This window comes from Oncorhynchus nerka, linkage group LG26 (genome assembly GCF_034236695.1).
Source record: "Oncorhynchus nerka isolate Pitt River linkage group LG26, Oner_Uvic_2.0, whole genome shotgun sequence".
NCBI lineage: Eukaryota > Metazoa > Chordata > Actinopteri > Salmoniformes > Salmonidae > Oncorhynchus > Oncorhynchus nerka.
The window spans coordinates 34,765,240-34,791,920 of NC_088421.1; the positions used below are offsets into that span (position 1 = coordinate 34,765,240).

The window sequence follows — 26,681 nt, forward strand, 5'->3', positions numbered from 1 at the left end:
ATGAGGTGAGAGAACACACCCTCCCTCTGCCAAGATAACAGCTCTGAGTCGTCTCCTATAATGTTAGATGAGGTGGGAGAACACATAGGAAGGTATTTGAGACCATCTCTCCATACAGAAACTCTCCAGATCATTCAGAGTCCTTGGTCCTTGCTTGTGGACTCTCCTCTTCAGCTCACCCCACAGGTATTCAATGGGGTTCAGGTCAGGGGACTGGGATGGCATTGCAAAATCTTGATTCTATGGTCAGTGAACCATTTTAATGTGGATTTGGAGGTATGTGTTGGATCGTTGTCCTGCTGGAAGATCCAGAGACGACACAGTTTTAGCCTCCTGGTAGAGGCAGACAGGTTTTGGCCTAAAATCTCCTGGTACTTGAAGAGTCCATGATGCCAGGTGTCCTAACAAGGTTTCCAGGGCCTTTGGAAGTAAAACAGCCCCACAACATCACTTATCCACCACCATACTTCACAGTGGGGATTAGGTTGTTTTCTGCATGACCATGGATCTTTACACCAAACCCACCTCTGGGGTTTGTTGCCAAAACGCTCTATTTTAGTCTCATCAGACCATACAACCTGGTTCCAATCAAAGTTCCAATGACATTTAACAAACTCCAGGCGCTTACGCTTGTGGTTTGGTGACAGCAGAGGCTTTCTTCTGACAACCCTTCCAAATAACTTGGTGGCATGGAGGTGGCGTCTAATTGTAGTTTTGGAGACTTGGTGACCCCAAGATGTAACCAACTTCTGCAATTCTCCAAATATGAACCATCCTTCTCACTGTTCGTGTTGGCAAAACACACTTGTGTTCTCTTCCAGGCAGGTTCATCACAGCTCCAGTTGTTTAACATTTCTTAATTATTGCCCTAATAGTGGAGATGGGTATTTTCAGGTGTGTAACTATCTTTTTATAGGCATTGCCTGATTTGTGAAGGTCAGCAACCTTTTGTATAATTTAATTTGTGTGTTCTCTGGCCTTTCCAATGTTGAAGGATGACTAAGGGAGTTTACTCTGTGTGTCACCGCATATTTATTCCCCAGTGAAACAGGAAGTCATGGATGACCACTTGAGAGTTCCCATAGAATCAGATAAACTTTAAAAAGTAAAATCTTAATCGGAATATACATCAATTAGATTTTGTTCATAATAATTTCTAGGGGTGTCAGTAACTGTGACATGCATGTTTTTGAATAAAGTTTAAAAATATATATATATTTTTTTCTTTAAGCAAAGGTTAGATGCATATTATATTTTGAGTGTAAGATCAAGCTGACAAACAATTACATTTTTTCACAGCCATTTTTGTTAATATTTACCTAGGGTGCCAATAATTCAGGAGGGAACTGTATATGTGTAGGCATATAGGACAATCCCTAAAAGGCAGCGTTTCCCAACTCCAGTCCTCCAGTATCCCCAACAGTACACATTTTTGTTGTAGCCTCGGACAAACTCACCTGATTCAACTCGTTGAGGGCTTGATGATTAGTTGACAAGATGGATCAGGTGTGCTTGTCTGAGGCTACAAACAAATGTGCACTGTTGGGGGTACTGGAGGACTGGAGTTGGGAATCACTGCCTTAAGTCAACTGTAGGATTAGTCAGCTAAGCCAAGGTATGCACTAACAGGGTGTGTTCATTTCCGCCCTGACTCCCTCATAAAGTGTGCCCCTGGGAAGAGGTATGTGCCCTCTTCCAACCTCTCCCTCTCCTCCCTCCATCCACATTTGTCTGCTTGTGGTTCCACTCTCTCTTTCTCTCTTCTCTCTACTCCCTTATTTTGTATTTCTCTCTGCTTGTCTCTCTATTTTTAATCGTTCAGCGCTTCTCTTTCTTTTTCATAGTCAGATTGACTTATTCCCTCTCCTTCTCTTCATTCATGCTCCTTTCTCCTTCTCTACTCTCCTCTCTCTCCTTCTACTCTCTCTGTGTGCATGTTAGTGTAGTTGTCCTTGTTTGGCTCCACAGTGAGTGGGAGTGCATGTGAGTGTGTCTGTAGTGCCTCTGTGTGTGTTTCCTCCTGACTGTGACTCATCGCTCGGCTGACTCACGCGCCGCTAACAAAAACACACAGTCACCATGGCTACGGAGACTCCCGCCTCCTCTTCCCCCCTTACTCTCCCCCTCCTCTACCCGTGTGCTTCCGTGGCTCGGCTCCGGTTTCTCCTCTTGGGCACAGCTGCCCTACTGGGGCCCTACTCCAACCTGGGCAGGGCAGGAGAGGAAGGGAGGGAGGGATGGATGGATGGAGGAAGGGAGGGATGGATGGAGGAAGGGAGGGATAAATGGAGGAATGGGGGAGAGAGAGAAATAGAGAGAGGCAAAGAGTGAGCAAGTCGGGAGAGAGATGTTCTTGAAGAGAGAGCGAGTGCGTGAGAGCACAGAGGCAGAGAGAGCGAGAAAAAGACAGACAGACACAGGGAAAGAGAGCACAATACCCCATCAACCCCAACAACAATGAGAGTTTAAACATGCCTGCATAGACAAGGACAGACTGAATAGGAGAGGCTAAACATGCCTGTATAGACAGACTGAATAGAAATGATCACCTGTGGATCCTTTATCCGTTTTTACTGCTCTGATAAATTGCTGCCTGCTTTGAACTTGTCCATCCTTTGATGTTGCCTGGCTTCACATCTAGAACGTAGTCAGTCTCCACCAGCGCCTCTGGGGGGTTTAATTTGTCCTCGTGTGGCATCACATTACCACAAAGACCAGGTATGGCACTGGGTGTACCGGGCTCCACACACACACGCAAACACACATGTTGGCAGACAGGCAAGCATGCATGCGTGTACACACACAGCCTAGTTTGCACTGTTGCCGTTGCTCCACCTAGCTAACTGAATGTGTATTGTTGTCTTTCTGAGTGTTACTGTACAGTTCTTTTTACAGTTTTACAGTTAGTGTACAGTTGTATGTGGCCAGAGAATGTATTTTTAGTGATTTCTGGTGGTTTCAATGTCTGTAACTCCGATGGTTCTGCTGATATAGGGATGTTTTGAAAATGCTGCCTATTTCTTGAGGTTAGGATTTACAAAGTCAACATAACATCTTAGTAATCTCTTAGACAGCCCATGTCTTGTCTATTTGTTGACCTGACTCTGGAAAGACCTCACCACCTCCACATCCATTTCAGACACAGCCTCAACAATGACACAATAGGTATGTGTACATGTCATCACTGTGCTCCCACAACAGGGCCGTATTCACTAGGCACCAAATGGAGGGGCAGCAGGTAACCCAGCGGTTAAGAGCACTGGGCAATTAACCAAAAGGTCACTGGTTCGAATCCCAGAGACGACTAGGTGAAAAATCTGTTGATGTGCCCATGAGCAAGGCACTTAACTCTAATTGCTTCTGTAAGTCACTCTGGATAAGCGTGTCTGCTAAATGACAATTTCAAAATATTCTGCTACTGTGTGCCCTAATGAATACGACCCATGTCATCACTGTTCTCACTGTCTGACCGTTAACTTGACCAGTCGCAGACCTCTGACCTATGCATGACTGGCTTTCTGGGAAAGCGTAGGAGGACACACAGACACTAGGCACCAGTCAGTGTCTCTGCTGAGTCTAGTACAAACAGGCTGGGAAGCTCAATGCCAGACTGCTGAGTCTAGTACAAACAGGCTGGGAAGCTCTGAATGCCAGACTGCTGAGTCTAGTACAAACAGGCTGGGAAGCTCTGAATGCCAGACTGCTGAGTCTAGTACAAACAGGCTGGGAAGCTCTGAAAACCAGACTGCTGAGTCTAGTACAAACAGGCTGGGAAGCTCTGAATGCCAGACTGCTAAGTCTAGTACAAACAGGCTGGGAAGCTCTGAATGCCAGTCTGCTGAATCTAGGACAAACAGGCTGGGAAGCTCTGAATGCCAGTCTGCTGAGCCTAGTACAAACAGGCTGGGAAGCTCTGAATGCCAGACTGCTGAGTCTAGTACAAACAGGCTGGGAAGCTCTGAATGCCAGTCTGCTGAATCTAGGACAAACAGGCTGGGAAGCTCTGAATGCCAGTCTGCTGAGCCTAGTACAAACAGGCTGGGAAGCTCTGAATGCCAGACTGCTGAGTCTAGTACAAACAGGCTGGGAAGTTCTGAATGCCAGACTGCTGAGCCTAGTACAAACAGGCTGGGAAGCTCTGAATGCCAGACTGCTGAGTCTAGTACAAACAGGCTGGGAAGCTCTGAATGCCACGCTGCTGAGTCTAGTACAAACAGGCTGGGAAGCTATGAATGCCAGTCTGCTGAGCCTAGGACAAACAGGCTGGGAAGCTCTGAATGCCAGTCTGCTGAATCTAGGACAAACAGGCTGGGAAGCTCTGAATGCCAGTCTGCTGAATCTAGGACAAACAGGCTGGGAAGCTCTGAATGCCAGTCTGCTGAGCCTAGGACAAACAGGCTGGGAAGCTCTGAATGCCAGTCTGCTGAATCTAGGACAAACAGGCTGGGAAGCTCTGAATGCCAGTCTGCTGAGCCTAGGACAAACAGGCTGGGAAGCTCTGAATGCCAGTCTGCTGAATCTAGGACAAACAGGCTGGGAAGCTCTGAATGCCAGTCTGCTGAATCTAGTACAAACAGGCTGGGAAGCTCTGAATGCCACGCTGCTGAGTCTAGTACAAACAGGCTGGGAAGCTATGAATGCCAGTCTGCTGAATCTAGGACAAACAGGCTGGGAAGCTCTGAATGCCAGTCTGCTGAGTCTAGTACAAACAGGCTGGGAAGCTCTGAATGCCAGTCTGCTGAGCCTAGGACAAACAGGCTGGGAAGCTCTGAATGCCAGTCTGCTGAGTCTAGGACAAACAGGCTGGGAAGCTCTGAATGCCAGTCTGCTGAGCCTAGGACAAACAGGCTGGGAAGCTCTGAATGCCAGTCTGCTGAATCTAGGACAAACAGGCTGGGAAGCTCTGAATGCCAGTCTGCTGAATCTAGGACAAACAGGCTGGGAAGCTCTGAATGCCAGTCTGCTGAGCCTAGGACAAACAGGCTGGGAAGCTCTGAATGCCAGTCTGCTGAGCCTAGGACAAACAGGCTGGGAAGCTCTGAATGCCAGTCTGCTGAAGCACCGTAGCAGACAATAAAGGACACACATTCTATTATGAGACTCTTTCACACTTGACTGAACACACGCACACAGATATATGCCCAATTAAGTGCGACCTTGAGCGGATAACTAAGTGAAGCAGGTCGCGACGTGAGCTATGTAACACAGGATGCACCTCCTGACAGCCGAAAAAAGGTGCCGCCAGTGGGTTGGGTTCCACTGGTGAAATCTTCTTATCCAATGGCCACTCCAAGGAGCCTGGTCCTCCCAGGGTTTCTCCATTGGGCCCGACTAATAGGGAGTTTTTGCTCCTGGCCGCCGTACACCGTCTCAAACGCGGTTAGCTCCAAGGAGTACAGGCTGGGTCAAGGGACCCATTGAAGTACAGTGTACCCCGCCTTCTATTACCGATATGGAGCGTACCGAAGGGCCCGTTAGTAGGGAAGTCTGCTGATTACGCTGAACATCGTCTCGTTCAACCAAGGCTGGGTTAAAGCTAGAGATGAGGAGTTGTATGGGAACTTTGAAGACCACAAGTGTGTTGCATTGTGGGGAGTAAGTAAGGCCTCCGGTCGGAAGGAAGGCGGCTGATGCGTAGCCTATATAACGTAGAAATGTCAATCTCACGCATGGCTTTCGACCTTCGTCTCTCCCGAGCCCGTAAGGGAGTTGTAGCGATGAGACAAGATAGTAACTACTAACAATTGGATTGGGGAGAAAAAGGGGTAAAAAGAAATCTCGCCGGGTTTGGCCCAAACGGATGTCAACGTGAAGAAATCCAACTGGCGGAAAAAGACACACACACACACTACTCCAAAACACACACTCTGGACCTCTGCATGACCTCTAACGGGCCTGAGTACTCACGGCAGCTGGAGGCACGAGAGAATTCTGGAAACAGAGTGAAACTGTATGCCAACACTCACATAATCCTTAGGGATCGAGGGGGACAGAGAGAGAGGGGAGGACTGGGACAATAGTGAGGGAGGGAGATGGAGAGAGGGGGGAAGACCTTGAGATAGAAGAGGAGGAGTATCTCTGAGAACTCCTGGATCACAGCTGTGGGAAGATTAGCTCATTGAACAGATGACCCCCCCTCCCCCACTAGTATCAGAGACAAGACAACAGACTTACAGAAGAAGAAGGGATGACACTGAGATGATGTCATATAGTCCAGAAGGAGATTGTCAAACTTTATTGAAAAAATACAACCTGCTGTATATATACTGTAGGGAGGCAGGTAGCCTAGTGGTTAAGCGCATTGGGCCAGTAACCGATAGGTCACTGGTTGGAATCTCCAAACCAACTAGGTGAAAAATCTGTCAACAGACTTTTGAGCAAGGCACTTAACCCCAAATTGCTCCTTTAAGCTGCTTTGGATAACAGCGTCTGCCAAATGACTAAAATGTAAATATACATGGGTCATATACCATTCTGCTCAGGGTTTAACGGTCAGCTTATCATATGGACCAATAGTAAAAACCCTTATGCAAACACATTGGTGCTAGATCACAAATGGAAACCAGAGAAATAAAAATGGTTTTATCTGTACTATTATGAGTAATAGTAATGACAATATGCGTATTAACAAAAATAAATTGTGCAATATATGAAAACAGATCAGACATTTCTCTCCGTCCTAAGTGTGGTGTCGGCGCCGCATAGCACAGCTGACCCTGGCCTGTACCTCAGACCGAGCCCAACCAGGGACCTGCATTTCAGACCCTACCACAATATGAACCTCCAGGGGGGACCTGGGCCCGTATTCAGAAAGCGTCTCAGAGTAGGAGTGCTGAACTAGTATCAGGTCCCTCCTGTCCATATAATCTTATTAATTATGATCTAAAAGGCAAAACTGATCCTAGATCAGTACTATACGGACCCTGGGTGAATAGTAACAATGGATGACACAGAGACAAACTTTCCCTTCACCCCCGTATGAGATGTAGCAGTGGTTTGGTCTGGGGAGTGTTCCCTTTGTGTAGATCCTACCACAATATGAATGACCGGGGGGACCTGAGATTACCCTCCGTAACAGTGGATGACACACACACAGTAAGATAAACTTGACCTTCACCCCCCTATGAGGCGTGACAGTGGTTTGGTCTGGGGTGTGTCTGTGTGCAGGACAGCTGTCCCCATGCTATCCTATGCTAGGACTAATCTCCTGTAAGTCCTGTTGCTCCCCTGGTCTCATTCATTAGAGCATCTCTGAGTCTGACCTCCAGGATAGGCCTCTCCCACACACCCCACTGCCCCACCACCATAGCCCCCACTGGGCAGGCCCACTGATCAGAGCCCCTAGCCCCCATAGCTCAGAATAGCCTGGTCCGAGATCAGTTTGTGCTGTCTTACCAACTCCTATGGCTATTGTTGTGTGACACCTCTTGATAATGACCATAGGAGTTGGCAATATCGCACAAATAGATCTGCGACCAGGCTATACTCACATACCAAAGCCCCTGATACCACAACCGATCCACAATCCACAGCATTCAGGCATGTTGTACAAAAATAACTGTGTCCTTCCCTTCTGAAGTGAAACAGAAAGACAGCCCAGTCTGGAGTAGCTGATACAAGCACTATGTCAGTCTGTCATCACTGTACCACAAGATGAGCAGAACATTACCACAACATCACATCAACACTGAATGATGTAAGCTTTCTTTGATACGCTGGGCTCACTTTCAATCCCGTACAATATCCATCTTGTTATTTCATACATTATTTTCTATCTATACTTTTGCATATAAAGGTGTTCGGCTCATAGATGGAGATGTTCATAACAAGTAATGCAGCATTATAGATGTTCATAACAAGTAATGCAGCATTATAGATGTTCATAACAAGTAATGCAGCATTATAGATGTTCATAACAAGTAATGCAGCATTATAGATGTTCATAACAATTAATGCAGCATTATAGATGTTCATAACAAGTAATGCAGCATTATAGATGCTCATAGCAAGTAATAAAACATTATAGATGCTCATAACAAGTAATATAGCATTATACATGCTCATAGCAAGTAATATAGCATTATACATGCTCATAGCAAGTAATATAGCATTATACATGCTCATAGCAAGTAATGCAGCATTATATTAGCTTATAACAGGTAAAGCATGATAGATACTCATAACTAGTAATAACACATACCTGCAGGCTTTACGTAAATGTTACAAGGTGTTACATAGATCTCATACATCTTTAAAGTGGTCATATCATCCCCAGACCATCTTCTCCTGCTATGGTACTTTCATGTCCCAATCCTCATACATCTCTGAGCAGTGTACTGGAGTGGCTTCATGTTGCCGTGTGTCTTATTAGCACCCCCTGGTGTACTAGACAGGCAGTGTAAAAAACTCAACGCTTGATCTATTCACTTGATTGAGGAATTCCCCTTCTAGTAATTCTATTTCTATGTCGGGGACATTGAGATATGAAATAGTGGAGAGGATGTCATTGATGTCATAAAGATAAGGGTCCCTTAAATAAACTAAAACTGCCTTAGAATGAGTGAAGCAGGCCTATAGGCTAGAGAATCATAGGGGGCTTATGTGTTGTGCACGTATGCATGCATTTAGTCAATGTATCTTAAATGCTATCATATTGAGAGGGAGGGATGGGTGGAGTAAGGCTTTTGATTGTCTATGCATTGTTAACACCATCTATGAATACCAGTTCATATCCAGCATAGGGAGCAAAGTGGAAATGTTATTACATTGTGAGAAAACAGATGCTTTGATACAAATACAAACAGAGATGATACAGAAGCAGTGCTATTCAGCCTCCAGTTTGTGCTTTTCCTGGTGAGTGAATCCTTGAAGTCTGAGGCGCATCGATCACACAATAAAATCACAGGAGGATCATGGGAGGAAGAGTTTTATCCATCTTTGGGCGTACGTTCCTTCTCTTACAGGGTCAAAACAAACCCCAATGTTTAAGATCAGGTCACAGTGTTCACAAACATCTCACATAGTCCACATTCCCCATACTTCTTATAGCTGGGCTGGCTAACACCTATCATGGTGCTTTTCTACTTTCTAAATACAAAAAGAAGTGCCTCCTCTCTCCAGAGCAGTCCTCAGAGGAGGTGGGAGTTAGTGGTAGAAGAGGAGGGACATTGGATGGTTTAGGGAAAGACTGATGATGACGGGAGGATTCAGAAGAAGCTGGTAATCTTGAGTCTCTTATTCCAGTTCAGTCCAGCAGACAAGCTCTCTCTGGGTGGGATGAGGGTATAGAGAAGGGTGGAAGAAGGGAGGATTGAAGGAGGGGTAAAGGATGAGATGTCCATCATTCCATCCCGTCCATTTTGGAAGCAGGGGGGAGTGGGTGTTGGATGGCCAACGTTCAAAGAACAACATTCTATCTGCATATTATCTTCTGTTGGATTGGGTGGTAGTGGTGGTGGGGTGGTGGTGGTAGTGGTGGTGGGGTGGTAGTGGTGGTGGTGGGGTGGTAGTGGTGGTGGGTTAACGGGTAGGAATGTTGAAGGTAAGTTTCAGATATGTCAAATTCGACAGTCTTTCTGCTTCTCTCATTGGATGGCAGAAAAGTTCAGAAGTTGCTGAAGAGCTGGTGTTTTTTGTCCCAGTCCATCTGAGGGGCTCTCTTCTTGGCTCTCTTGGCGTGGGCCTTCTCTTTGGCCTCAGCCGCAGTGGGACTCAGGAGCAGGCCGATCTCAGCAAACGGGTCCATCAGACGGCTCGCCTCGTCCTCTCCCAGCTAGATACAGAGACAGAGAGACAGACAGAGACAGACAGACATTAATATCAGAGACTACTTGGTAGTTATAGTGTGGATGACATACACACGCATGGCAGGGTTGAGGTCAATTCAATTCAGTCAATTCAGGTAGTAAACGATTGATTTGGAATTGGTCAAATGTGGGAATGGTAAAATTGGTAGACCTCAGTTTACTTCCTGAATGTAATGAATTGAAATAGAACCCTGATGTGTAATTCTGATAATATCTGTGTTAATGTGATACATGTGTTATATGAAATAACAAGAGGTTATATACTGTACACTCCAATATAGTCCACACACGCATGCAGACACACATATACACACACCTTGCACGCTTTATTGCATGTTTGTACACACACACACACACACACACACACACACACACACACACACACACACCTGCAGGCTGTTGTCTGGACTGCTCAGGTCAGAGTGGTGTGACTGGATGGAGCTGCTGGTGAAGCTGCCGTTGATCTGAGGACTGGGGGAGCCGTTGGATATGGACGGACCGTCAAAGTCTGGGAAAGAAGGGTCAGAATTACGCTCTACGTACAGATCTAGGATCAGCTTCTCTACCCTTTCCTCCCCCCCAATCCTAACCTGAACCATTAGTGGGGGAAATGCAAAACTGATCCACCCTACGGGCAACTTCACCCAACACCCAGAATTACAGGCTCAGATTTGGAGGTCAGTAATCTGATGCTGGTTTTGATGAACAACACCGTAACATTTCACTATAGATTAGGATCATCAACACCATTACTGCCTTCTCAATATGCAACTGTAAAATGTAGATGTACAATTAGACTAGAGACTTGTCCCGAGCTGTACTGTGCCTTTGGCGTGGTTTATAAGAGTACACTTGAAATAAATATTCTGTTTTACAGATAAACAAGGGTGTAGGCCTACCTTTAACGTGGCTGGCCAATGGGGTGACGCCCATCTTCTTAAAGTGATGGTCTGTGTCAGGGTCCACCACCAGCAGCCTGGTCTCATCTCCTCCTCTCTTTACGAAGGCCACGACCTCCGCATGACGCATGCCCTCCACGTTCACCCCATTCACCTGAAAGGAGAGAAGGGAGAGAGAGGGGAAGAAAGGGTGTTATGGGTGAGTGATGTTAGATGTCTCCATCTATACTGTTGTCTGTGACTCTGTGATCTGGCCTCGTCACTGTCTCAATGTTTCAATGTCTGACAGACGTTCAAGGCTGTCTGGTTGTGAATATGGAAACAGTAGGAAAGAAACAGTGAACTGTAGATCCTGCTGCTGGTTCAGACAGGAACAACTAAGTATCCAAAACAATTTCTAAAAAAAGCACACTAGTGATGTTGGTTGGTCGGTCGTCTGTCATTACTGGTGTGCGGACTTTACACTGGTTGACTTACAGTTGATTTCTGATTCAGTGCAGCAGGTCACCAGTCTCAATCCAACAACATTCTCTTTACCTGACCCAGCGTTTTAGAGAACACATTCACAACTGTCCAAAAGCATGGTATAGCCTAAACTAAAAGACTTATTTATTCAGACAAGGATCAACTGAATATGCAAACCGTTACGTGATCCAAACAGTAGAGGGTACTATGCACCAAAACAATCATTTTCCACCGGACTCAATGAAGAGTGAGGACAAAACCTGTGAGGAATCAGACACACATTTTTGCAAGATGGTGCATAGAGAGAATATTCTGCATTCCTTCCTCAATGACGTACAAACTGAACAGAATACCTTTACATTCCATACCCCATTACAACAAGGATGGAACGAGCATGTAAGCTAATGGGCTCTAACAGTAGAACATCGTTTATTTGTTTCCTTTACAAACACTTTTTCTCTCTCTTTGGTCATAGTAAACCCTCTTTTATTGGTTCGGCAACTTGTGAATTCAGCTGGAAAAGAGTGAGGGGGGAGTGTGTGAGGGGAGCGAGAGAGTGTCTGAAAGGTAAGAAGAAGCCCTCACACCTCCACCTCAGTCACTAACACATCAGCAAGTTTCTGTTGGAGAGTTTCTCCCTGTGACTTTCCACAGACTCCTGTATATTCCATGAACTCTATTCAGCGAGTACTGTAGCTTTGCACGATGCTGCCTGCCTTAACGTTGGTACACCATCAAATATTAATGCCTAGCTTCTGCTGAACCAATAGTGTGGGTTTCAGGTATCAGTGTCCTGAGGGGGATTTTGTTTTAAAATTCAGTAACGCTGCTGCTTATGAAGTGAGGGCAGTAGGAGTTGGTTGTGACACAGACTGGTCTAATACACTGTAACACGGCTAGGTACCAGACTGGTCTAATACACTGTAACAGCATGGCTAGATACCAGACTGGTCTAATACACTGTAACACGGCTAGATACCAGACTGGTCTAATACACTGTAACACGGCTAGATACCAGACTGGTCTAATACACTGTAACACGGCTAGATACCAGACTGGTCTAATACACTGTAACAGACGGTCTACAGATACCAGACTGGTCTAATACACTGTAACAGCACGGCTAGATACCAGACTGGTCTAATACACTGTAACACGGCTAGATACCAGACTGGTCTAAAACACTGTAACACGGCTAGATACCAGACTGGTCTAATACACTGTAACAGCACGGCTAGATACCAGACTGGTCTAATACACTGTAACAGCACGGCTAGATACCAGACTGGTCTAATACACTGTAACACGGCTAGATACCAGACTGGTCTAATACACTGTAACACGGCTAGATACCAGACTGGTCTAATACACTGTAACACGGCTAGGTACCAGACTGATCTAATACACTGTAACAGCACGGCTAGGTACCAGACTGGTCTAATACACTGTAACAACACGGCTAGATACCAGACTGGTCTAATACACTGTAACAGCACGGCTACGTACCAGACTGGTCTAATACACTGTAACAGCACGGCTAGATACCAGACTGGTCTAATACACTGTAACAACACGGCTAGATACCAGACTGGTCTAATACACTGTAACAGCACGGCTAGGTACCAGACTTGTCTAATACACTGTAACAACACGGCTAGGTACCAGACTGGTCTAATACACTGTAACAACACGGCTAGGTACCAGACTGGTCTAATACACTGTAACAGCACGGCTAGGTACCAGACTGGTCTAATACACTGTAACAGCACGGCTAGATACCAGTCTGGTCTAATACACTGTAACACGGCTAGATACCAGACTGGTCTAATACACTGTAACACGGCTAGGTACCAGACTGGTCTAATACACTGTAACAACACGGCTAGATACCAGACTGGTCTAATACACTGTAACAACACGGCTAGATACCAGACTGGTCTAATACACTGTAACACGGCTAGATACCAGACTGGTCTAATACACTGTAACAGCACGGCTAGATACCAGACTGGTCTAATACACTGTAACACGGCTAGATACCAGACTGGTCTAATACACTGTAACACGGCTAGATACCAGACTGGTCTAATACACTGTAACACGGCTAGATACCAGACTGGTCTAATACACTGTAACAGCACGGCTAGATACCAGACTGGTCTAATACACTGTAACAGCATGGCTAGATACCAGACTGGTCTAATACACTGTAACACGGCTAGATACCAGACTGGTCTAATACACTGTAACACGGCTAGATACCAGACTGGTCTAATACACTGTAACACGGCTAGATACCAGACTGGTCTACCAATAATACACGGCTAGATACCAGACTGGTCTAATACACTGTAACACGGCTAGGTACCAGACTGGTCTAATACACTGTAACAGCACGGCTAGGTACCAGACTGGTCTAATACACTGTAACAACACGGCTAGGTACCAGACTGGTCTAATACACTGTAACAGCACGGCTAGGTACCAGACTGGTCTAATACACTGTAACAACACGGCTAGGTACCAGACTGGTCTAATACACTGTAACAGCACGGCTAGGTACCAGACTGGTCTAATACACTGTAACAACACGGCTAGATACCAGACTGGTCTAATACACTGTAACACGGCTAGATACCAGACTGGTCTAATACACTGTAACACGGCTAGATACCAGACTGGTCTAATACACTGTACACTAGATACCAGACTGGTCTAATACACTGCTAGTACCAGGTACCAGACTGATCTAATACACTGTAACAGCACGGCTAGATACCAGACTTGTCTAATACACTGTAACAACACGGCTAGGTACCAGACTGGTCTAATACACTGTAACAACACGGCTAGATACCAGACTGGTCTAATACACTGTAACAGCACGGCTAGATACCAGACTGGTCTAATACACTGTAACAGCACGGCTAGATACCAGTCTGGTCTAATACACTGTAACACGGCTAGATACCAGACTGGTCTAATACACTGTAACAGCACGGCTAGGTACCAGACTTGTCTAATACACTGTAACAACACGGCTAGATACCAGACTGGTCTAATACACTGTAACAACACGGCTAGATACCAGACTGGTCTAATACACTGTAACAGCACGGCTAGATACCAGACTGGTCTAATACACTGTAACACGGCTAGGTACCAGACTGGTCTAATACACTGTAACACGGCTAGGTACCAGACTGGTCTAATACACTGTAACAACACGGCTAGATACCAGACTGGTCTAATACACTGTAACAACACGGCTAGATACCAGACTGGTCTAATACACTGTAACAGCACGGCTAGATACCAGACTGGTCTAATACACTGTAACAACACAGATACCAGACTGGTCTAATACACTGTAACAGATACCAGACTGGTCTAATACACTGTAACAGCACAGACTGGTCTAATACACTGATACCAGACTGGTCTAATACACTAAGATACCAGATAACAGCACGGCTAGATACCAGACTGGTCTAATACACTGTAACAGCACGGCTAGATACCAGACTGGTCTAATACACTGTAACAGCACGGCTAGATACCAGACTGGTCTAATACACTGTAACAGCACGGCTAGATACCAGACTGGTCTAATACACTGTAACAGCACGGCTAGATACCAGACTGGTCTAATACACTGTAACAACACGGCTAGATACCAGACTGGTCTAATACACTGTAACAGCACGGCTAGGTACCAGACTGGTCTAATACACTGTAACAGCACGGCTAGATACCAGACTGGTCTAATACACTGTAACAACACGGCTAGGTACCAGACTGGTCTAATACACTGTAACAGCACGGCTAGATACCCACCTACTCTCTCATAACTAACTGTTAAATAGGAAATGTAAAAGTCTAGTGAGTGCCTGTTTAGGCTAGGGAGAGACTAGGAGGGAAAAAGGGAGGAAAGAATGTGTAAAACCAAGAGAAGTTGTGTGTGTGAAAGAGAGAAAAAGAGAAAAAAGAAAGAGCATGAAAGAGTGAGAGTTAAGCAGTGATAACTGTTATGGTGCTGACATCTCTATCTATTCGTTCTCTCGCTCTCCCTCTCTGTCTATCCCTCTCGCTCTGTCTCTCTCTCTGTCTCTGTCCCTCTCGCCATTAGAGTAGGTGTCAGAACATAAGGCTCAGTGGAGTCATCACACACTAATTGGTAGAGAATCGTCTCATCATACCAGCCCTAGTGCATGAGGAGGAACAAGCCCCCTTTGTGTTGGGATAGGGGAGCAGGTGTTGTGTCATGTTTCATAGCAGCAGCAATCCTTCACAATCCAACAAAACAATCCAGCCCACTCAAGCTAATTAATAGGGCCCTTGTTCGTTAGGCGACTCCCACACAATACAACAGTCAGTGTAGTGCCAGTGGTCCAAAGCTGTTTTTCATTGGAATACAGTGCTGTTTGAATGCTTTACAGAGCAGTCGTTTTCAAGGTACAATCATAATCGTCAGTGTTTGCTTAGGTTGTACACCCTGGAATGTTTCCAATGGTTTACCTTTGTGTGTGTGTGTGTGTGTGTGAGAGAGAGAGAATGGGTCTTCACCTTGCTAACGAGCTGCTGACAGATGGACCAAGCAGTGCACCGTGCCACACAGTTGCTTGGTCAGAGACATCCTCCATTAGCCACAGAGAATAACACACACATAATCATCCTCTAGTCAACCGCTGAGCCCACACACCTGCCTGGGGTTACCTAGGCCAACCCTCGGGGCTCTGCCTGCAGTTTCAGCAGGTACAGTGACCTAGCCACTTAGCACTAATCCAGCTAGAACGAACAGACACAGCATTAAAACCAATGACTGAGTGAAACAGGGCTTCACTGACTACAGTTTACTGACACTGACCTGTATAGGGGAAACTGCATAAGGTAAAAGTAGTCCTTAACCCCAGATCTAGGACCAGATCAGCCTACTCCTGATCCTAACCTAGATTATTATAGGCAGTGATGTAAAGTACATTAAATGACCAAAAGTATGTGGACACCTGCTCACTGAACATCTCATTCCAAAATCATGCGCATTGATATGGAGTTGGTCCCCCTTTGCTGCTATAACAGCCTCCACTCTTCTGGGAAGGCTTTCCACTAGATGTTGGAACATTGCTGTGTGGACTTGCTTCCATTCAGCCACAAGAGCATTAGTGAGGTTGCACACTGATGTTGGGCGATTAGGCCTGGCTTCCAGTCGGCACTCCAATTCATCCCGAAGGTGTTCGGTGGGGTTGAGGTCAGGGCTCTGTACAGGCCAGTCAAGTTCTTCCACACTGATCTTGACAAACCATTTCTGTATGGACCTCGCTTTATGCACAGGGGCATTGCCATGCTGAAACAGGAAAGGGCCTTCCCCAAACTGTTGCCACAAAGTTGGAAGCCCAGAATCATCTAGAATAAGGGGCCTAGCCCAAACCATGAAAAACAGCCCCAGACCATTATTCCCCCTCCACCAAACTTTACCGTTGGCACTATGCATTGGGGCAGGTAGTGTTTTCCTGCCATCCGCCAAACCCAGATTTGTCTGTCAGACTACCAGGTGGCGAAGCATGATTCATCACTTCAGAGAACGCGTTTCCACTGCTCCAGAGTCCAAGCTTTATACAACTTTAACTCAAGTATTTTACTGGGTGACTTTCAGTCTATTGGTAAATAGCCCACCCATGTTTACCTACCTCATCCCCATACTGTTTTTATTTATTTACTTTTCTGCTATTTTGCACACCTATATCTCTACCTGTACATGACCATCTGATCATTTATCACTCCAGTGTTAATCTGAAAATTGTAATTATTCACCTACCCCATGCCTTTTGCACACAATGTATATAGACTTTTTTTTTTCTTCTACTGTGTTATTGACTTATTAATTGTTTACTCCATGTGTAACTATGTGTTGTCTGTTCACACTGCTATGCTTTATCTTGGCCAGGTCGCAGTTGCAAATGAGAACTTGTTCTCAACTAGCCTACCTGGTTAAATAAAGGTGTAATAAATTTTTTTATAAAAAAAATCTATCAAGGTATCTTTAATTTTATTCAAGTATGACAATTGGGTACTTTTCCCACCACTGATTATAGGGACCCTGAATCAGTGGGTAGGGAGTAACTTCACTTAGCGCTAATCTAGCTAACACAGACAGGGTTTCAATGACTATGGACGAACCACTCTGAGCTGAAACTGTACACCCAGACTGTGTTCATTAGAAATCCCTTTCACTCGGTCCTGTCAAAACACAGCTGATACTGTTGAGCCCCATTCATACAGGAAAGGAGAAGGCCAAGGCGTTTAACTGTTCTGTTCACAGGAGGACACCAATACAGTTTCTTGATCTACAAATACCTTCTTGAATATGACGTGGTGGAATGTCACAGCTGGTTGCTGCTTTGCAGACATATTGGGGAAGGTAATGCATAGACGTAGAATGAGATTCTATTGTTATGAATTGAAGAGCACAGTAGAGACAGACAGTACTGTATTGTCTCAAGTATTTGGGCTTTCTGAGTGCTTACAGTATCTAAGCAGTGGGGAGGGAGCCCATTGTATTTACTGTCCTGTGTAATCATCTGTCTCTGTCTCCCTGGGTGTGTGTGTATTCAGGTTCAGGGAAGGGTATCTCTATCTCTCTCCCTGGGCGTGTGTGTATTCAGGTTCAGGGAAGGGTATCTCTGTCTCTCTCCCTGGGCGTGTGTGTATTCAGGTTCAGGGCAGGGCATCTCTGTCTCTTTCCCTGGGCGTGTGTATTCAGGTTCGGGGAAGGGTATCTCTGTCTCTCCCTGGGCGTGTGTGTATTCAGGTTCAGGGAAGGGTATCTCTATCTCTCTCTCCCTGGGTGTGTGTGTATTCAGGTTCAGGGAAGGGTATCTCTGTCTCTCTCCCTGGGCGTGTGTGTATTCAGGTTCAGGGCAGGGCATCTCTGTCTCTTTCCCTGGGCGTGTGTCTATTCAGGTTCAGGGCAGGGCATCTCTGTCTCTTTCCCTGGGCGTGTGTATTCAGGTTCTGGGAAGGGTATCTCTGTCTCTCCCTGGGTTCAGGTTCAGGGAAGGGTATCTCTATCTCTCTCTCCCTGGGTGTGTGTGTATTCAGGTTCAGGGAAGGGTATCTCTGTCTCTCTCCCTGGGCGTGTGTGTATTCAGGTTCAGGGCAGGGTATCTCTTTCTCTTTCCCTGGGCGTGTGTGTATTCAGGTTCATTTACATTACATTTAAGTCATTTAGCAGACGCTCTTATCCAGAGCGACTTACAAATTGGTGCTTTCACCTTATGACATCCAGTGGAACAGCCACTTTACAATAGTGCATCTAGGTCTTTTAAGGGGGGGGGAGGGTTCGGGGAAGGGTATCTCTGTCTCTCTCCCTGGGCGTGTGTATTCAGGTTCGGGGAAGGGTATCTCTGTCTCTCTCCCTGGGCGTGTGTATTCAGGTTCGGGGAAGGGTATCTCTGTCTCTCTCCCTGGGCGTGTGTATTCAGGTTCGGGGAAGGGTATCTCTGTCTCTCTCCCTGGGCGTGTGTATTCAGGTTCAGGGAAGGGCATCTCTGTCAATTACATTTCAATTTAAGGGGCTTTATCAGGAACTGGACCTTTGTTGGAACACCAGTATTTTTGTCTTACTGAGATTTACTGGCAGGGCCCAGGTCTGACAGAATCTGTGCAGAAGATCGAGGTCTCTCTGTCTCTCTCTCTGGATGTGTGTCTTCGGCTGCAGGGCAGGGACTCTTTAGTCTCTATATAAACATGATAAAACCTATTTATGGACCATAGAGCACATAGACAGGGAGTGACCTGGCCTGTTATTGTCATCTAACAGACACAGGAAGCTAGCTCCCATAGCTACAGATCACTCTCCCTGTTTCCAGTTGCTGGACAGACAGAGGCACATCAAAGCATTGAAAGCAACTCCTCCCTCTAGTGCCAGTGTGTGTGCAGCCGTCCGTGTTACTCGTACTGTATGGGCAGGACTGGAATGGTATAGCCGTGCATGTGTGTGTGAGTCTCTCTTTGACCCTGTTGGGGTCTACTGTATCCAACTGCTCTGCCTGCCATATTACACTGTTGTTACTGTTTCCAGCCTTGTGTTTTCACCACAACGCCATGGTAACGTCATGGTAACGCTACGAGCCAGTGTGACTTTCATTTGACCCTGTGTTTTTGATGCAGTGTATTTTACGTCCTGCCTGACCCTGTATTTGGCCCTGCCTGACCCTGTATTTGGCCCTGTCTGACCCTGTATTTGACCCTGTCTGACCCTGTATTTGACCCTGTATTTGGCCCTGTCTGACCCTGTATTTGGCCCTGTCTGACCCTCTATTTGGCCCTGTCTGACCCTGTATTTGGCCCTGCCTGATCCTGTATTTGGCCCTGCCTGACCCTGTATTTGGCCCTGCCTGACCCTGTATTTGACCCTGCCTGACCCTATATTTGACCCTGCCTGACCCTGTCTTACCCTGTTTTGGCCCTGTGTGACCTTGTTAGGCCCTGATGTACTGCTCTGGGGTCAGGGCTCATGGGAATGTGTCCGGGGTCTGATTGAGAGGGTGTATGGTGAGCAGGATCAGTATGTTTCACACGTCTGCTTCTCCCCTGTGTCTCCTTCTATCCCTCTATCCCTCTGCTTTCCCACCATCCCTTCTTTCTCCCACACATTCAGCCCTCATATGTTTCTCTCTCGTCTGTATCCTGCTTTCAGACTGATGAACAACTTCTCCCCCCTATCAGCCTGTCCTCCTTAATCTCAACTAAAACATGTGCGATATGAGGCTGGGGTCCAGGCCGTGTTATAGCAGTGGTATCGTTAGAGGGGTTAAACCAGGCACATGTGGCCCTGCACACGCATGAAGGATGAGCATTGAGACTGCTGCCACACGCGGTCACACCTGTGTACACACACACTGATAAACCCAAACATTCACAAGCAAGCACACATACATTTGCATGTACATAGGGGAGTAAAATGCCTCTTGGGGTCTCACTCTGTATCTCTTATCTCAGACACATGTTCAATCACCCCACTCCCTCTCTCTCTCTGTTCTATAAACCCCCTTAATTAGGGTGTTCCAACCCCATTTCTCAAAGCACACCTCATTAGGTGTCTCATTAGGACCAATGTAAACTAGCTGATTGGAGTCTGTCTCCTTCTCTCTCACCACTTGTCTAAAGTTTACAAACCAAGCCTCTACTGGTCCATAGTTCCGTGATTAGTAAGACATCAGACTCCCTCCTCCCTCCCTCTCCCACCAATCCCCTGCACATCTATCCTCCTCCCTCTCCCACCAATCTCCTGCACCTCTATCCTCCTCCCTCTCCCACCAATCCCCTGCACCTCTATCCTCCTCCCTCTCCCACCAATCCCCTGCACCTCTATCCTCCTCCTGGACTAGCCCTTCTTCCCAGCCTCCTCCTCACCTTCATGAAAAATAAACCCCTTCATGGAGCTCCACAGTCCCCCACCCGTCTTCTTCAGTCTCTAACCACTTGCCCTCTTTCGACACCAATCCTCCCCTCCTCCACCCATCCCCCTCTCCTCTCCCCTCCTTCACCCATCCCCTCTCTCCTCACCTCTATGAGTCTATCCTGTGGTCTGAGCCCGGCGTGGTCGGCTGGAGACCCAGGGTCCAGGGAGCGGATGTACTGGCCCGGCCGGGACTTCTCACTGTGCAGGTTGAAGCCGTAGCCAGTCTCGGCCCGCACCAGATGGCACAGCCTGGGGAACAGCTCCGATGGGTCCACTGGTGTCCGCGCCACCTGGGCATGGGCATTAACATGGGCCAGAGCCTCCTGTAGTGAACAGAGAGAAAGATACACAATATCATCTACAGTTGAGTCATATACACTGAGTAATCAAAGAAGTCCTGTCAGATGTACAGTGCCTTGCGAAAGTATTCGGCCCCCTTGAACTTTGCGACCTTTTGCCACATTTCAGGCTTCAAACATAAAGACATAAAACTGTATTTTTTTGTGAAGAATCAACAACAAGTGGGACACAATCATGAAGTGGAACGACATTTATTGGATATTTCAAACTTTTTTAACAAATCAAAAACTGAAAAATTGGAACCACACGGGGGGACCTAGTGAATGACCTGCAGAGAGCTGGGACCAAAGTAACAAAGCCTACCATCAGTAACACACTACGCCGCCAGGGACTCAAATCCTGCAGTGCCAGACGTGTCCCCCTGCTTAAGCCAGTACATGTCCAGGCCCGTCTGAAGTTTGCTAGAGAGCATTTGGATGATCCAGAAGAAGATTGGGAGAATGTCATATTGTCAGATGAAACCAAAATATAACTTTTTGGTAAAAACTCAACTCATCGTGTTTGGAGGACAACGAATGCTGAGTTGCATCCAAAGAACACCATACCTACTGTGAAGCATGGGGGTGGAAACATCATGCTTTGGGGCTGTTTTTCTGCAAAGGGACCAGGACGACTGATCCGTGTAAAGGAAAGAATGAATGGGGCCATGTATTGTGAGATTTTGAGTGAAAACCTCCTTCCATCAGCAAGGGCATTGAAGATGAAACGTGGCTGGGTCTTTCAGCATGACAATGATCCCAAACACACCGCCCGGGCAACGAAGGAGTGGCTTCGTAAGGAGCATTTCAAGGTCCTGGAGTGGCCTAGCCAGTCTCCAGATCGCAACCCCATAGAAAATCTTTGGAGGGAGTTGAAAGTCCGTGTTGCCCAATCAACAGCCCCAAAACATCACTGCTCTAGAGGAGATCTGCATGGAGGAATGGGCCAAAATACCAGCAACAGTGTGTGAAAACCTTGTGAAGATTTACAGAAAACATTTGACCTCTGTCATTGCCAACAAAGGGTATATAACAAAGTATTGAGATAAACTTTTGTTATTGACCAAATACTTATTTTCCACCATAATTTGCAAATAAATAAATTAAAAATCCTACAATGTGATTTTCTGGATTTTTTTTCTCATTTTGTCTGTCATAGTTGAGGTGTACCTATGATGAAAATTACAGGCCTCTCATCTTTTTAAGTGGGAGAACTTGCACAATTGGTGGCACACTAAATACTTTTTTGCCCCACTGTATGTAGACCTGTATCTCCTTAACACTGCTAGCCTATCAGTGGAAAAAACACTCAGCAGCTGCTCTATACTGAGTCTATAGTTGTAATGTCAATGATTTGGACTTTAAGTATAGAAAGACTCAAAGACCTTCCCCTTGTATAAAACTAACTCATCTCAACACCACATCATAACACTCACCTCAACCACAGCCACACATAACAACTGATTATCAGGAAAGTGATATGCAATCTGAGATAAAAGGGTTTCAAACAAGTTCTTCAGCTGTCCCCATAGGATAACCCCTTTTGGTTCCAGGAAAAGCCTTTTTGGTTCCAGGTAGAACCCTTTTGTGTTTGATGTAGAGCCCTCGGTGGAAAGGAACCTGGAACTAAAACGGTTCTAGCTGAAGAACCCTTTTAGGTTCTAGATAGCACCTTTTTTCTAAGACTGTAGACTACACTGTACATGGGAATCGGAGTAAATGTTGTGTTGCGTATCTGTGTAAAACGTCACAATGAGCATCTAGTGTCACGACTTCAGCCGGAGTCGGCTCCTCTCCTTGTTTGGGCTGCGTTCGGCGGTCGACGTCACCGGCTTTCTAGCCATCGCCGCTCCATTTTTCATGTATCCATTTGTTTTGTCTTGTTCCTTACACACCTGGTTTTCATTCCCCAATCAATCTACATGTATTTATTCCCCTGTTTCCCATCATGTCTTTGTGTGAGATTGTTTGTGTTATGTGTGTATTGTTGACGCGCCAGACTGGCTTGTTTTTTCCCTGTTATTTTTCATGAAGATGTTTATTGTTAAACATAATTCCTGTGGCGGTTTTGCGCGTTTTGCACTTTTGCCTAAATAAAGTGTGCGCCTGTTTACAAATCCCTGCTCTCCTGCACCTGAATTCGCTACCAGTACGTACACTTCTGACATCTAGGTTCATTCACTAACAATACGTGTCACTGGTGACAGAGTAATTGTTATTAATGACATGGTGTAACCTCACCTCCACTGTGGGGTGATAAGGAGTGGTAAAGGGGGTGTAGGGGGTCTGGGCTAACCCCCATATGGGACCCTATCCCTCAAACACCCAATGAAGAACACATACCTGCCACACGCTATCTGTGTGTGTGTGTGTGTGTGTGTGTGTGTGTACTATCACACAATGTCTGCATTATACATCGCCTGTCATCAGACAATACATCCAGTCCTGCCAAGGTATTTTTAGCAGACAGACACACAGGGTGTGGTGCACTATGTTGGCTCATATGGAGGGATGACAACAATGGTCGGCCATTCGCTGGGCATAGAGGGAGACAAGGAGGGAGGGATGGGTGTGGGATGGAAGGAGTACGCAGATGTATGGATGTCACTTTTAGAAGTATTACGAGGTAGATATCTAATAGGGGAGGGAAAATCTGTTTTAATACTTACTAAATCTCTCTCTCCTCAACACCAAAATATAAAACATGGCCCATTTCATGGACAGAATTCCATAAAATTGCTTAAACCAACAGCGTTCCGGGAAGGATGCCCTAAGAAAGTCATCCAGGCCTGATGTGGAGTACAATGGAATGATTCAGACTGATTTCATTCAAATGAATTCTTATTTGCAGAGAAGCAGGAAGTGACCGCAAAGCCAGGAGGAAGGGGTGGGGCTTAATACAGAGAGGTCACTTAGCTATTAGCACCCAGGGATCTGTCCTGGATCCACATAGAAAGAGATGGAGGAGGGGGAAAACGAGATTGAGAGAAAGAGAGGATATAAAGAGAGGATATAAAGAAAGAGGTATAGAGAGAGATGGAGAGAAAGTTGAGAAGAAAGAGAAAGAGGTTGTGTGTGTATGAAAGAGAAAGAAGAAACGAGAGTTGAAACAGAGAGCAAGAGTGAGTGAGTTCTGGAAGGTCTGCGAGTAAGATAAACAGTGTGAACAGCCCTGCTGGTAGACATTAGCGAGGGGAGACGGCCGTCCATGCCAAGCCAACCTCTGACTGCCTCTAGATGCCCGTCCACACAGCTCTAATCACCCCCTGGAGGGTGGCCCATGTCATCGTCCCTATGTACGTGTGTGTGTCTTCCTCTTTCTGTGCCAAAGGCCCTCTTCACTCTACCTTAGCCAGCACCATCTGTGAGGGCCAATCTGGGCTGAGGTGCAGCGAAACGGGAGACGTCTTATTAAAGAGTGGTGATTGGCTTGGAGGAAAAACAATGCATCAGTTAACAAGAAGGGACTTGGAAGATATGAGAAGCCTTCTGAGGATCTGTCCAATCCAAGTGGTCATAACAACTCTGACAATACTGGATATCTAAATGGGATTTCTCTGTTTCTGCAAGCCAGATGGCAATGATCAAATGTCAGTACACCAACAGCCGTTCATGTGATTGTTTTCTCCTGTTTCTGAAGGGCAAGATAACATATGTTAAAGGAAAGGAGGAAAAACAGAGGAGAAGTAAAAAAAGGAAAATAATCAATGTTATGAGACGATGTATGTTATGACACGAACATTATGAGACGATGTATGTTATGACACGATCATTATGAGACGATGTATGTTATGACACGATCATTATGAGACGATGTATGTTATGACACGATCATTATGAGAAGATGTATGCTATGACACGATCATTATGAGACGATGTATGTTATGACACGATCATTATGAGACGATGTATGTTATGACACGATCATTATGAGACGTTGTATGTTATGACACAATCATTATGAGAAGATGTATGCTATGACACGATCATTATGAGACGATGTATGTTATGACACGATCATTATGAGACGATGTATGTTATGACACGATCATTATGAGACGATGTATGTTATGACACGATCATTATGAGACGATGTATGTTATGACGCGATCATTATGAGACGATGTATGTTATGACACGATCATTATGAGACGATGTATGTTATGACACGATCATTATGAGACGATGTATGTTATGACACGATCATTATGAGAAGATGTATGCTTTGACACGATCATTATGAGACGATGTATGTTATGACACGATCATTATGAGACGATGTATGTTATGACACGATCATTATGAGACGATGTACCTTATACAAACATTAAAGAAGTGGTTGTTACATGTGGTGTACTGCACTGAGCTTGGTGTTACAACATCTTTCAGTTATAGTCACTCTCACACCTGTGGCGGGTGTGGAAGGACTGGTTAGTTGAGCTGACAGCCAGCAGAGATAGAGAATATAAATCACAATACTGCCAAATATGGCCGCCCTCCAGGCTTCACTCCTCCAACTCCACTTGGCAACAGTGTGGGAGTTTTGGAGCCAACTGGGAACAAGAATAAGAGGTATTTCCTATCTAGGTTAATGATGATATCTGTAATTATGGATGGATATAAAGCCAGTGTTCATGTGATAGTTTCATTAGTTATTTTTCAGGTGGGGTTAGGCAGTTTTCAACCTCCACCCCTATTTATGAGGGAAAAATTGACTATTCCAACGCTATCACTGTAGAAAAGACTTGGCTTGATCCATGTTAGAATGATTTTTAAAAAAATGGGTCAGTCTCTAATGGGTCAGTGGCTTTTAGATATTTTGATTATAAACAGAACAAAATCAAGTTTTTGCTTTTTCCCTTCTGTCGGCAAACAAGCCTATAATCAGGAAATCACTTCAGGGTGAGAACTCAAACCTTGTTTTGGAAAATCAAGTGTTCTGTTTAGGAACTCTGTACAGAATGACATTCTCCAATCCCATTCCAATATGTGTGAGCTACGTTTCTGTTCTGAACACGGCCATTGGAAACTAACAGGCATAAATCCTAATGATTCCTAAAGGAAAATCAAAACAGAATGTTTTCCACCTTCATGATATCCATACAACACAGTCAGGCTGAGTGCAGGGCTTTTCCTGGTCAACTCACATAGTCAGGCTGAGTGCAGGGCTTTTCCTGGTCAACTCACATAGTCAGGCTGAGTGCAGGGCTTTTCCTGGTCAACTCACATAGTCAGGCTGAGTGCAGGGCTTTTCCTGGTCAACTCACATAGTCAGGCTGAGTGCAGGGCTTTTCCTGGTCAACTCACATAGTCAGGCTGAGTGCAGGGCTTTTCCTGGTCAACTCACATAGTCAGGCTGAGTGCAGGGCTTTTCCTGGTCAACTCACATAGTCAGGCTGAGTGCAGGGCTTTTCCTGGTCAACTCACATAGTCAGGCTGAGTGCAGGGCTTTTCCTGGTCAACTCACATAGTCAGGCTGAGTGCAGGGCTTTTCCTGGTCAACTCACATTGTCAGGCTGAGTGCAGGGCTTTTCCTGGTCAACTCACATTGTCAGGCTGAGTGCAGGGCTTTTCCTGGTCAACTCACATTGTCAGGAAACAGTATGCACTGTAAGTAGGGTCAGGAGTTTTTCCTGACCACATGACCTGACCAGGAAGAACTCAAGGCCCTGGTATTAGGATAGAACTAAGCCCTGATATTAGAATAGAA

At 45.8% G+C, this 26,681-nt stretch overlaps 1 protein-coding gene across 1 annotated transcript in view; it reads right to left on the minus strand.

The window, feature by feature from the left end:
- Positions 1 to 6,199: 6,199 nt before the first annotated feature.
- Positions 6,200 to 26,681, minus strand: part of LOC115118810 (Na(+)/H(+) exchange regulatory cofactor NHE-RF2) — a 64,189-nt gene continuing 43,707 nt past the window's right edge. The window contains exons 3-6 of the mRNA XM_065010551.1: positions 20,738 to 20,956; positions 10,706 to 10,859; positions 10,196 to 10,314; positions 6,200 to 9,772 (exon numbers count right to left, since the gene is read on the minus strand). Coding sequence (XP_064866623.1) covers positions 9,605 to 9,772; positions 10,196 to 10,314; positions 10,706 to 10,859; positions 20,738 to 20,956 — 660 coding nt within the window. The 3' untranslated portion in view covers positions 6,200 to 9,604. The remainder of the gene's footprint in view (positions 9,773 to 10,195; positions 10,315 to 10,705; positions 10,860 to 20,737; positions 20,957 to 26,681) is intronic.